The sequence below is a fragment of the Mizuhopecten yessoensis genome, unplaced genomic scaffold (genome assembly GCF_002113885.1).
Source record: "Mizuhopecten yessoensis strain PY_sf001 unplaced genomic scaffold, ASM211388v2 scaffold3343, whole genome shotgun sequence".
Lineage (NCBI taxonomy): Eukaryota > Metazoa > Mollusca > Bivalvia > Pectinida > Pectinidae > Mizuhopecten > Mizuhopecten yessoensis.
Genome location: NW_018404997.1, coordinates 85,330 through 99,530, shown reverse-complemented (window position 1 = coordinate 99,530; position 14,201 = coordinate 85,330). Strand labels below are relative to the sequence as shown.

Here is a 14,201-nt window from a genome sequence, read left to right as displayed (position 1 = left end):
GAGACCATATCCACCAAAGCAGGTAAAAGATAACACTTTAGTTTCCTTGGATACTGATAGAGTCATAACTGAAGACTAACTATAAAATGAACACACACTAATTGGTTCAATTTGTAGGCAGCTTAGGGAAAGCATATAGACAAATCATTAGTCATTGTGGTAAAGGTCATGACTAAATATGGATTTGAATGTACTGTGCATCCAACAGTATTCAATATTCATATTAACATTTTAAACCTCATGTTCGACATTTTCTGTTTATGGGTGTCCGTGTTCTAGGTAGTGTTTATTGTCCTACCAATAACTCTACACTTATTAATCTGTATAGAAAACGATGGGAGGAACGTTCCATGACGGTATAGATGCTGTAGGATAGTGAAGTCAATCATGCAGGAATGGCAACGTTATACCCTTAATCCCCTAAATTGTGATTATCTTATCACGTTATCAAGAGATGAAGACAGCCGACTGGCAGTCTTTTCCCCTCTTCCAATTAGTAAAACAATAGAACATGCACAACTTAATGAGAACGTAAAAAACGCGACTAGCACTGAGCTATAAGAAAAACAAGAATTGTTGAAGGACGAACTACAGACGACTGACGCTTTCCGACAGATTGACGAATTTGAAATATCACAAGCATTTCACATGATACTCCTTTCATCGGATTGTTTCAGAAAACCTCCCCAAAATCCTGATTTAGTAGTATTGGATTTTCTAATCTTGTAAATTACAATCCGAATGAGAAATAATAATAATGGCTTTACTAACAGAACTTATATAGGAACCTATCGTATGTACAAATTATATATCTATATGTACACATATACTAATTTACAGCTGATTTATGCATATATGTATCATGTGTAAATTTATATAAATATTATGTAATATACTATATATATAGCAACAAATATGCAATTAATAAATCAATCGTACAAATACCAATATGACAAAGGATGGCCATACCTTTATAGCATTCTGCTAATATATTTTATTGTTCATAAAGGATGACAAGAAACATCTTAAAAGAAGATAAACGGCAAAGTTTTTTCATATATGTGGTTATAAGTCTGAAACAGCTTAAACCATCTGAACAGACGAATTAGCATTAAAGAAGTCAATAACACTTTTTACACATTCATATGTTTAATATACTGTGCGAGAACCACACACATCTTGATCGTTCAACGGGAGGTCACTCGTACACGCGTGTAGTACACCTTACCTTTCGTTATGCTTCCGATCAAATTTCGCACAGATATACGACATCGTTTTTTCGTGAAGTTAAATTACCGATTGCATCGATCATTGATATATTTAACGCATAGGATATCGTGAGAAATGCCATTTTGACGCATACACACCTGTCCCGTTCAAGTAGACTCTTGTTGTATGCGTCTGGTTGAACGAGACTATGAAACTATAAGACGTGTTCAGCCCATCGCCATTTTAAGATGTATATATATACAAAAATGATTCGACCATAGGTCGTTTCGTATCTAAGATCAAATTTGTATTTTGTAGAAACTGTGTTGTGAATCAATCAACAGCCAAGCATTCAGACTGCAATGTGTAATTCAAATGCATGGATGCAAAATATTGAAATGTTGTCGTCGTATCACACAACAAATATTACCTCCAGTACCAGAGTCACAATATATCTTTTTAAAGAAGCTTTATTCCGGCTAAGATCATTTCGTTTTAGTCGAGAGCATAAATTTGGACTTTTTTGTGTGTCAAAACTTCATATGTATGAGTGGTAGAAATATACCCAGCTGTAGCTGTTGAATCTCCGCACCTGTAGTTTTAATACATTGTTGTACCGAATTTGAAAAAAACCATAACTACGAGGTCGGACGACAATAAATTACAGGTAAGTTCAATTACATTCGGATTAGACTTTTGAGATAAAGTACTATCTTTTATTCAGTTCAGCGACATACATGTTTTACCAAAGAGCACTGCGTACATTACGATAACGCCATATTGGACACACTTTCCATTTAATCATGTTGCTTTTCCAATGCAGTGTTGTATTTTTAATCGTCGTTTATACAAACTGCTGCTGTGGTAAGTTTATTGCACTGAACATACTATTTATGAATTACGAACATTTATGTTTACCTAATTATCATTTTTACGTTATTGGTAAGGCATTTTTGCTTCAAAACGAAAGTGTAATGTCGGAGAAGAAGTGTTTTCATACTCAAAGTAGTAAATGCGGGATAGTGATTTCATCAACTGATCAATATACATGTATATATGTAATCAAAAGTTACAAACTCATACTTTTTGGAGTTTGGACAATCACGAAAAATGATTTCAACTGTCTTATTTGTTGCCCGATCATGGCATTTTCATCCTTAGGAGCTGATCCGAATACTGCCGCGATACAAGTCGGAGCTAAAGAGTTGCTCAACTCCCGTAAAAACTGGAGTTGGGGTTCGTATGCCAACGCGGAGGCCATTTTAGGGCTGATGCTGGCGAATGACACGTGGTACCGAAAGGACGATGCAGACTCCGTGGTCAGTGTTCAGGCCATGCACATTGAACTCCTAGCAGCATTATCACGGTACGACCAATTATTCAGTTCTCAAATGGCTGGGGTTATGATCATTTCACAAACTCATTCTCTTCAAATGCATACAAATACAACAACAGCTTTACAAATAAATTTGAGGATAGGGATAGATAACATGTTTATATCTCATCTTTATAACAACGCATCTGATGGGAGGATATTGTCACATGGCGGGGTTATAAACATCATATTGTATGTTGCACTCACGTGCTCGAATTTCCCCGATCATATTTTCGGGTTCCGGAAGACTAAAATAAACGACAATGGTGCGTCAACTTTCCTATTAATGTTTTACCTCGGCATAATACAATATGTATTGTCCATGTTGTAGACAAACACGATTTATTACTCTTCAATTAATAATTTTGTTCTCGGACTTCACCCAAGTTTATACATAATTAGTCCAGGGGAAACAAAGAATCGTGTTTCCCTACAAAACGGGCAATATATGTATTTTATATCATAGTTATATCTATATCCCGAGGTAACTGGTCACTTACAGTGTTGTATGGAAAGGTGTAGTGTAGGAGGGAACTTATCTCTTATCAGTATATTATCTCAGAGTCAAATATACTATCCAGGTGTCCAGTAGAGTATCCTAGGATTAAACACAGTATCCAGGAGTCAAGTTGTGTATCTTATAGTCAAGTATGGTAACCCGTTGTCAAGTATACATTTAGTATCATGGGGCCAAATATAGTATTCAGGAGCAAAGTATAGTGTCTAAGAATTAAATGTAGTACTCTGGAGTGAAAATCAGTATACCAAAGCCAGGTAGGCCTATACTATCCCGTAGTCAAGTATAATGTCCCAGGGACAAGTATAGTCTCCAAGATTCATGATGAAGTCAATGGCAAGTGTTAACAAAATCATAATTAGGACTGAAATCGAAAAAAACTAAGGCTTTATATGAGCAAAGTAACGTCAAACAGAGATAATATAGAAAAACAAACAAGGATAATATGACCAGGTGTTACGGAAGGGTAAGCGTATCCTGCTTTATCGCGACACCCGCCATGTGAATCTAGGTCAATACTCAATAATGTCCTGTCCTCATACCTATAACTAGGGTGGTGACAACAAAACAACAATGCACAACAATGAGTTAGATACAAATGTAAATCAAAACTGTCGACATTCTTATTACAAAAGAAATAGTATATATCCATATGGAATCATGGTGGCGACCTTTCAACTTAGAACAAGTTTTAATTATTTTCTTAGCAACAGTATGCTGGAAGATGCAGAATGGTCAAACGGAAAGCTAGCACAATACGTCAGTGCGATCCAGATGACCTGTTACGATCCAAAGGATTTCTACGGACACAATCTCGTCTATATTCTCAGTGGACATATGACCCAGAACAGGGAATACTTTATGCGGCAGAGGTTTGCCCTCTCGTGGGGAGTGTTGGCACTCTGTAATGCCAATGAACACATAGAGGAGACGTTTAAGAAGCTTCTCGGCAACCCATCAACAAACTTCACATTTGGCGTTGGTATGTGTTTCAAAAGGCCTTCAAAACCAGTCAATGACATATAGGACTATTCTTTTTGAAGACGGGTATAATTGATATAGTAATAATCCAGAATAGTGGACTTACACACATGTTATTTAACGAGAAAGATAATTGAACTCAAAATGAGAATTACGGATAAGTAAAATATATATAATCCCCGAAACGAGGATAAACCCATGTATAACTCAAGGACATGTAGTAATTATAAAAAATCCATCTTTTGAAAGATACTTTTTTTGTACTTCAATTTACAAATTTTAATGTAATTTAAAAAAATAAAGGTATATCTACCATCGTGCAGTGGTTCAGATAAGACTTCGTACATTGCTTTTTTAACAGACGAAGCCGCCATGACTCTGATGGCATTGACCTGTATCAAAGACACGATAGGTCGACAGTCGGCTGAGAATTTTATAGTGAGACTGCTCAGGTCAGGGGTAACACTTGGAGAATACTCCAGTAGTCTGGCAATACAGGTATGTATCTCTAACAGGAGTACTGCAATCGTGTGTCCTGTGTAACTCGTCTCTTACAGGAGTACTCTACCTGTCTGTCCCTTGTAATTTGTCTATAACAGGAATAATCCAACTGTCTGCCCCTTGTAATTCGTCTCTTACATGATTATTCTAACTGTCTGTCCCTATAACAGCTCGTCTCTTAAAGGAATACTCCAACTGTCTGTCCCCTGTTATTATTTACTACAGGAGAACTCCAACTGTCTTTGCCTATAGTAATTGGTCTCTAACATGAATACTCCAACTGCCTGTTCCTTGTTATTATTTACCACAGGAGAACTCCAATTGTCTTTGACTATAGTAATTGGTCTCTAACATGAATACTCCAACTGTCTGTCCTTTGTTATTATTTACTACAGGAGAACTCCAATTGTCTTTGTCTATAGTAATTGGTGTCTTTCATGAATACTCCAACTGCCTGTCCCTATAACAATTCGTCTCTTATAGGTCCCTTGTAATTTGTCTCTTACAGGACACTCCAACTGTCTGTCACTTTAACAACTCGTCTTTAACAGGAGTACTCCAACTGTTTGTCCCTTGTTATTTGTCTATCACAGCGGTACTCCAACTGTCTGTCCCTATAACAACTCGCCTGTTACAGGAGTACTCCAACTGTCTGTCTCTATAACATCTCGTCTGTTACAGAAGTACTCCAACTGTCTGTCCCTTGTAATTTGTCTCTTACAGGAGAACTCCAACTGTTTGTCCCTTGTTATTTGTCTATCACAGCGGTACTCCAACTGTCTGTCTCTATAACAACTCGTCTGTTACAGGGTTACTCCAACTGTCTGTCCCTTGTAATTTGTCTCTTACAGGAGAACTCCACCTGTCTGTCCCTTGTAATTTGTCTATTACAGGAGAACTACAACTGTCTGTCCCTATAACAACTCGCCTGTTACAGGAGTACTCCAACTGTCTGTCTCTATAACAACTCGTCTGTTACAGGGTTACTCCAACTTTCTGTCCCTTGTAATTTGTCTCTTACAGGAGAACTCTAACTGTCTCTTCCTTGTACGTTGTCTGTTACAGGAGAACTCCAACTGGTTGTCTCTTACAGAAGTACTCAACTCTCTGTCCCTATTACAAACTCGTCTGTTACAGGAGTACTCCAAATGTCTGTCCCTATAACAACTCCTCTGTTACAGGATTAACAACTCGTCTGTTTCAGGGTTACTCAAACTGTCTGTCCCTTGTAATTTGTCTCTTACAGAAGAACTCTAACCGTCTGTCCCTTGTAATTTGTCTCTTACAGGAGAACTCTAACCGTCTGTCCCTTGTAATTTGTCTCTTACAGGAGAACTCCACCTGTCTGTCCCTTGTAATTTGTCTATTACAGGAGAACTACAACTGTCTGTCCCTATAACAACTCGCCTGTTACAGTAGTGCTCCAACTGTCTGTCCCTATAACAACTCGTCTGTTACAGGTTTACTCAAACTGTGTGACTCTATACCAATTCGTCTGTTACATGAATACTCCAACTGTCTCTCCCTATAACAACTCGCCTGTTACAGGAGTGCTCCAACTGTCTGTCCCTATAAAAAATCCTCTGTTACAGGAGTACTCCAACTGTCTGTCCCTCGTAATTTGACTCTTACAGGTGAACTCTAACTGTCTGTCTCTATACCAATTCGTCTGTTACAGATTTCCCCAACTGTCTGTCCCTTGTAATTTGTCTATTACAGGAGAACTACAACTGTCTGTCCCTATAACAACTCGCCTGTTACATGAGTGCTCCAACTGTCTGTCCCTATAACAACTCGTCTGTTATAGGAGTACTCCAACTGTCTGTCCCTATAACAACTCCTCTGTTGCAGGAGTACTACAACTGTCTGTCCCTCGTAATTTGTCTCTTACATGAGAACTCTAACTGTCTCTTCCTTGTACGTTGTCTGTTACAGGAGTACTCCAACTGGTTGTCTCTTACAGGAATACTCCAACTGTCTGTCCCTATTACAAACTCGTCTGTTACAGGAGTACTCCAAATATCTGTCCCTATAACAACTCCTCTGTTACAGGAATAACAACTCGTCTGTTACAGGGTTACTCAAACTGTGTGTCTCTATACCAATTCGTCTGTTACATGAATACTCCAACTGTCTGTCCCTTGTTATTTGTCTCTTACAGGAGAACTCCAACTGTCTGTCCCTATTACAAACTCGTCTGTTACAGGAGTACTCCAAATGTCTGTCCCTATAACAACTCCTCTGTTACAAGAGTACTCCAACTGTCTGTCCCTCGTAATTTGACTCTTACAGGTGAACTCTAACTGTCTGTCTCTATACCAATTCGTCTGTTACAGATTTCCCCAACTGTCTGTCCCTTGTAATTTGTCTATTACAGGAGATCTCCAACTGTCGGCCCCTATAACAACTCGCCTGTTACAGGAGTGCTCAAACTGTCTGTCCCTATAACAACTCGTCTGTTATAGGAGTACTCCAACTGTCTGTCCCTATAACAACTCCTCTGTTACAGGAGTACTCCAACTGTTTGTCCCTATAACAACTCCTCTGTTACAGGAGTACTACAACTGTCTGTCCCTCGTAATTTGTCTCTTACAGGAGTACTTCTGTCCCTATGACAACTTACCTGTTACCGGAGTGCTCCAACTGTCTGTCCCTATAACAACTCGTCTGTTATAGGAGTACTCCAACTGTCTGTCCCTATAACAACTCGCCTGTTACAGTAGTGCTCCAACTGTCTGTCCCTATAACAACTCGTCTGTTACAGGAGAACTCCAACTGTCTGTCCCTATTACAAACTCGTCTGTTACAGGAGTACTCCAACTGTCTGTCCCTATTTACAGGAGTGCTCCAACTGTCTGTCCCTATAACAACTCGTCTGTTACAGGAGTACTCCAACTGTCTGTCCCTATAACAACTCCTCTGTTACAGGAGTACTACAACTGTCTGTCCCTCGTAATTTGTCTCTTACAGGAGAACTCTAACTGTCTCTTCCTTGTACGTTGTCTGTTACAGGAGTACTCCAACTGGTTGTCTCTTACAGAAGTACTCAACTCTCTGTCCCTATTACAAACTCGTCTGTTACAGGAGTACTCCAACTGTCTGTCCCTATAACAACTCCTCTGTTACAAGAGTACTCCAACTGTCTGTCCCTCGTAATTTGTCTCTTACAGGAGAACTCTAACTGTCTCTTCCTTGTACGTTGTCTGCTACAGGAGAACTCCAACTGTCTGTCCCTATTACAAACTCGTCTGTTACAGGAGTACTCCAAATATCTGTCCCTATAACAACTCCTCTGTTACAGGAGTACTCCAACTGTCTGTCCTTCGTAATTTGTCTATTACAGGAGAACTCCAACTGTCTGTCCCTATTACAAACTCGTCTGTTACAGGAGTACTCCAACTGTTTGTCCCTATAACAACTCCTCTGTTACAGGAGTACTCCAACTGTCTGTCCCTCGTAATTTGTCTGTTACAGGAGTACTCCAACTGTCTGTCCCTCGTAATTTGTCTCTTACAGGAGAACTCTAACTGTCTGTCCCTCGTAATTTGTCTCTTACATGAGAACTCTAACTGTCTCTTCCTTGTACGTTGTCTGTTACAGGAGTACTCCAACTGGTTGTCTCTTACAGGAGTACTCCAACTGTCTGTCCCTATTACAAACTCGTCTGTTACAGGAGTACTCCAAATATCTGTCCCTCGTAATTTGTCTCTTACAGGAGTACTCCAACTGTCTGTCCCTATAACAACTCGTCTGTTACAGGAGTACTCCAACTGTCTGTCCATATAACAACTTGTCTGTTACAGGAGTACTCCAACTGTCTGTCCCTTGTAATTTGTCTCTTACAGGGGTACTCCAACTGTCTGTCCCTATAACAACTCGTCTCTTACAGGAGTACTCGACCTGTCTGTCCCTATACGTGCCTGTCTCTTACGGGAGTTTACTAATTACTCTTAGCTTACTCGTCTCTTACAGATAAACAGTGCATGCCCGGATAGGTAGGTAACCACCGAACAAGTCACCAACCTGTAGTAGAAGAGGCATTTTGTGCTACGTTGCTGGTATATGGCTCTTTTTTTACATAGTAGGTTTATGGCTATCAATGTTCTTGAAATAGCAAAATGAATTTAACTTTACTCCTAGGCTTTGAGGGCTGCAGGCACAATGGGTGTTGACGACCTTATCAGTAGGATTACCGCTGATCTAAGACAATGTAGGTATAATATACATGTCGCTGTAAATGATATCCTAATGAAACTGCATACTAATGCAACCTTGATGATGCCCGTTTACTCATCGTTTCTTCAATTCTGAACTAATCGCAATTTCAGGGGATGTGATTATTTTGAGAATATATCCTTTAAAAAGCAGGGAACCTTAGTGGCCGACTGGTTGTTGCATCTGACCATTCGGAATGGTCTTACCTGTTATAGACCGATGATCAAAATTAAAGAAAAAGACTCAAAGAATATCACGAAGCAATACAGCCAAATGATGCATTTTATATATCGCTGACTCCTATTACTTACTGGCAAGATATATTTACTAACTCAACAGTTTGAGATACTGAGTGTTTATATTGATTTACTAACTCAAAGTATCGTATGTTAGCTCAACTGTCATATGTTCGAAGTACAACTATAATAAATCGAAAATCTGTTCGTTTCATAAAATTGGAGGTTATCATCGAAAAAAATGTCTCGGGGATGAATCATGGGGCCACATTATTTTCTTTTATACGAAGTCGAGGGATATCTTCTACCATATTGGATTTCATTTTCTCCATCTGATTTATAAGTAAAGGATGTTATTTACATGTACCTCCCATTCTGTTTCAACAGTAGTTTAGACAGATTTTAAACCTTTTGGCCACTGGCAACACCAATGAGCCCTGGAAGAACGTAACTGTATAATGCGTTGTTAAGCACTCTTGGCATGCTGTATCTATTACCAAAGGTGTGTTTTAAAGACTTCAAATTTCACCTGTGTACATGTATGTGTTACGTTCATCAACAAATGATCTTTCAAATAGATACTCCTTTAACCTCTTTAGAATCTCGAAAATTTGAATAAAGTAGTCTTAATTACGAGGAAATGTTACGATGTTTATCGCAACTCCGAGTGAGTACATCGAATTTTCGAGGAGGTTTCTCGAAATTTCGAATTTCAATTGTTACAAACGGAATCGAGTGACCTTTTGATCAATTTTATGTACAACTGTTAAAATACACCTACAGTTGTAATAAAATGGGAAATGTATATAAGGGTCCAGCATAGTTTAAAATTACATAAATCAGTCAATCAATCAATCAATCAATCAATCAATCAATTAATCAATTAATCGATATGAATAATTGCTTTTAGATTTTGAAATACAATAATTATAGGTGATAAAGCCACACGTTTAATTTGTAGCTTTACTTAACAAAACATCATCACTGATGACCCCTGCCGGAGCCCTCCACATCCTTCCAGCTCTCGCGGGAACATCACCTTTGGACATAGGGAGGACCGTCTGTCAACAAGAAAGTCAGTAACGGTTGTCTTAAGATTTAAGGGCTATATATGTATAATAATTCTTTAGATGGTATTCCACTAAGTATAGACTAGTCCAATGGAGTAAATTACATGACTAGGCGAAATGACTATGTTTCCTAGAGCGAAACTAAATCAATGATGTTATCGAACGAAATGGTATACATATTTTAAATAAATCGGAGATTTAACAAAAACGTTTCTGTGCCTATAAAAGCATACTTTTTCTCTTGAACCTAGTGGCAAAGTAAACGTCTAACATGAGGATAAATATTTCAATTGACGTCATTCAATTGTGACGTCAAAGTATAGTGTACAGACTTAGACGTATACTACTCATTCAGGGAATAACATGTAACCTTGTTCTAGAGGAAAACAGCAATAGAGTTCTTCTTCTATAATATTCTTAAGGGATTAGGTACTCAATCTGAAATTTCACAGCTAATGGCATGTCGAATGTCACATCATCAAGTGAGGTGACATTGAAGATCACAGTGGATGATGGACGGGCCCTGTACACTCCAGACTCGTGGACTATTACCATAGCTAATGGAACTACGCTGTATGATGCAATGTTGGTTCTTCAGCAACGTACATCTTCATTCAGGTGAATACGTAATACGGTTAACTGTTTCTTCTTATGCTTCAATTAGAAATGATAAATGTATACCCACGTGAATGGATCACCCGAAAAGACTGGGATTACTTGTGCAAAATGTATATATAACAGGCAAACACGTGATTAGTTAAGCTAATAATATCTGGACTAGTTGTGACTGCGCATTCTTAATACGATTTTTTTTTTATAAAACGGATTGGTTATGATAACAACACATGCGATTCGTTAATATATATATGTATATTTAAATTGTGTTTGCAACAGGTAGATCCAAGATAAGGAAACATTTGTAATGTGATTGGTTTTAATAGAATTTAACGTTTTTGACAACACAGATGCATGTATAAACAGGAAAACATGTCACTAGTTTAAACATATGATTGGTTGTGATAGACACGACCGAACTTGATATCTGATGCATTATCCACGTATACAATTGTTTGAAACAGATGCGAGTACGAATACGTTTGTTTGCACTTTAATTTTGTAGTAGACTGATTGTTGGAAACAAACACGAGGTTAAAACATTTCGACGAAACATTCATTTGTAATGGTTTCCTGGTATCAATTCTCGAAATCGATTTCTTTTGTTTTACCATGGCAAATTGCATTTGAAGATAGTTATAGCATAGCCTTTTATATTTTTTTCTAATGAAATGTTTCATCCTTACATACGCCGTCTATAGCTAATGGTCAGTTACGTTGTACCAGATGTTTTGAAAGTGAAACTAATCACGCGTTGACGTCAGCAAATTTACCCAACTTTATATTTTTTGTCAGATTCCAGGCGACTCATTCATCGTTTGGTTACTCAGTGGAGTCCATAAATGGCGTCAGATCTGATACCACCAAATCTACATACTGGCAGATCCTTCAAACTGGAAACATACCCATTTCTTCTAGTAAGTTCTCACAATTCACAACTCTTCTAGTACGTAATCGGTATCAACATTTCTATTGGTATTTGTTCATTGTATATGTGTATATGTATCTTTCAGTAAATCTATACATCTGTAGTAGTTTATTTCAACGTATATCAAATTTGTTTTGTATAAAATGTTACGCGTAACTGGTCAAGTTAGCGTAAAGTGTATACAATTTTCAGTAAGTGTTTGCACAATATTAATAGGACTACAGGATATATATCTTTTGTAGTAAGATTTGTAGACAAAAAATATTATATATACACTGTTGAAATTGTCTAATGTATATATCTCTTGCAATAAGAGTTTATTGTATATTTCTCTTGTAATTATTGCTCAATGAACACACTTTTCTTAAAGTAAGATTACGAAGAATATGTTTTAACGTATTTTCATTCTTATTATATAACGATTCAAGTTTATGTGACTCTCGTCTTTTTAATGCAGTAAATGTTTCATTTTTGGAGATTCATATTTATCTAACTCTCATTAGTGGATTAAATATTGTGTCTTGTTGAAAAAAAGCAACAACATAAAGTTATTTCGAATTTGATCTAAAGTAGTGAGATTTCTTTCTACAATAGCTTATTCAACATCGTGTTTCGTCGTTTTAATAAACTAGAATGGAAACGTTTCCTTTCAGCAAGCCTTACTTTTGTCAAATAACATAGGACATCATGCAGGTGTTGACACTCTATAGTGACGTCATATTGAAGGGCATAAGGTCAAAATACGAACTCTTTTACAGTCAAAGGATTTGCTTACTACGCATGTCACACTTTCGTCATGCGTGATTATAATCAATAATAACAAATACAACACTTTGCCTTCATATGATTTAATACGTGCATGAAAACATCGAGGAAGACAACAGTGTACACATCTCTTGTAAAAAAATGCATTTTATACATATGTTCTTCTAATACCTCATACGTGTTTTCAGCTTAAGCTTATACATATACGTTTTGCTTTTATATATTTATTCTAACAAGCGTTCAGTTAATCATCACATCTAGTAAAACGTTCAGCGATCGTTTCTAGAAGGACATGTAGTTGTCGCAATTAGCCTATACAATTCAGACGTGTAGTGTTAAATTTCAAATCTGGTAACGTTGTTAAATACGATTGAAACTACAGCAATGGTTAATTGTGTTACACCTGTAATAAAAGACATCTTTGATCCGTGTATCTCTAAATTTGTGTTATTGTCAAAAGAATTTTGCGTGAATTTAGTAAAATCTGTTGCAATTTAATTGATAATACAGACAAAATAGCCGTGACATTGACAAACGTGGAAGGTGAATTAGGCAGGTGATTAACGCAATATATAACATACATGGATACAGGAACAACTTGCAACACAAACTATCAAATAAATAATATTAATTACTGATATGTGTGTAAACATATGATTTATTACACTTTTACCAGGGGAATATTGAAAATTATTCATTCTATAGTGTTGCGCACTCGTGAAAGATATCAAAATATTAGTCACACTCGTGAAATATATTTGGTATTACTGAAGACACTATTTGACATCTATATGTACGTCGATAACGTTGGTATTACCGTTGTGCAGTGTTACGCGAAATAGTATACCTGAACGTATGTTAGCATTGTTGAACCGTAACGCTTTAGAAAAGCCAGATTAAACAGGTACAAAGTATATTACACAAAGGGTAAATATCAGATCATATTTGCATCACGCACTAAACTTGTTAATAACTCTACTTTTTATTACAGGTGTGAGCGGGACTATTCCAAAGGAGGGAGATCATTTCATTTTTCGTTTAAAAACTTGGGGGCACTAAATCACAAGGTTCAACAGTCAACAGCAAAACATCAAATCACTGCGGTTGTTTAACAGCGTGGTAGTTTTCTGATTAAAAATAGCTGCTCTTCTCTCATCTATGTCTTTGTTATATTTTAGGGCATTTAAATATCTATATTTCCTTAAAGGAACCAGACACAATTTATCTAAGCAAGCGATACTGAAATTAATATTTATTTATATTTGTACATGTCTCTCCCTCCTGTTGTATTTGATGCAGACAGAGAAACAAGAAAGAGAGTTCATGATTAGACTTTAAAACGTTCTTTGAAAAAAAAATGTATTTTATTCTCCAATTTTTTTATCTTTAGTATTGCATGCTTTTATCCACGCTTAAAGACGATAAATTAACAGAAACAATAGAAAGTACCTAGGTTACGCAGAAAGACAGAAATTAAACCTGATTGGCTAAATATATATGCAAAGCTGTGAAGTTTCAGTCAGAGGCATTATTTTGCCCTTTTTGCATCCTACAGCATCACATTCTCAAAGATCAATCCAATAAATTTAGCGACACACTCATCTTTATCATCGGAAACCCTTTTAGGTTCTGACATTTCATTCTTTTAACGTTGGTATTATCTTACTGTACATTACACACCTTTCTTATTGTAAAACCCTTCTACATGTACGTAGAGGAATATCCTATTGTTTTTTGATTTTTTTTCTCAGTATATCTTGATTATAAATGAAAAAAATGAGCTGCTGAG

The 14,201-nt window shown here is 37.0% G+C and overlaps 1 protein-coding gene across 1 annotated transcript; it reads left to right on the top strand.

Annotated features, from left to right (window-relative positions):
* The first annotated feature begins 1,941 nt into the window (after positions 1-1,941).
* On the top strand, positions 1,942-13,567 carry LOC110447396 (gastric intrinsic factor-like). The gene is made up of 9 exons (XM_021493059.1): positions 1,942-2,073; positions 2,371-2,575; positions 3,809-4,083; positions 4,444-4,580; positions 8,724-8,793; positions 9,996-10,109; positions 10,557-10,722; positions 11,515-11,636; positions 13,404-13,567. The coding sequence occupies exons 1-9, from the start codon at positions 2,013-2,015 to the stop codon at positions 13,469-13,471; spliced, it is 1,218 nt and encodes a 405-aa protein (XP_021348734.1). The 5' UTR covers positions 1,942-2,012; the 3' UTR covers positions 13,472-13,567.
* The last annotated feature ends 634 nt before the right edge of the window (positions 13,568-14,201 follow it).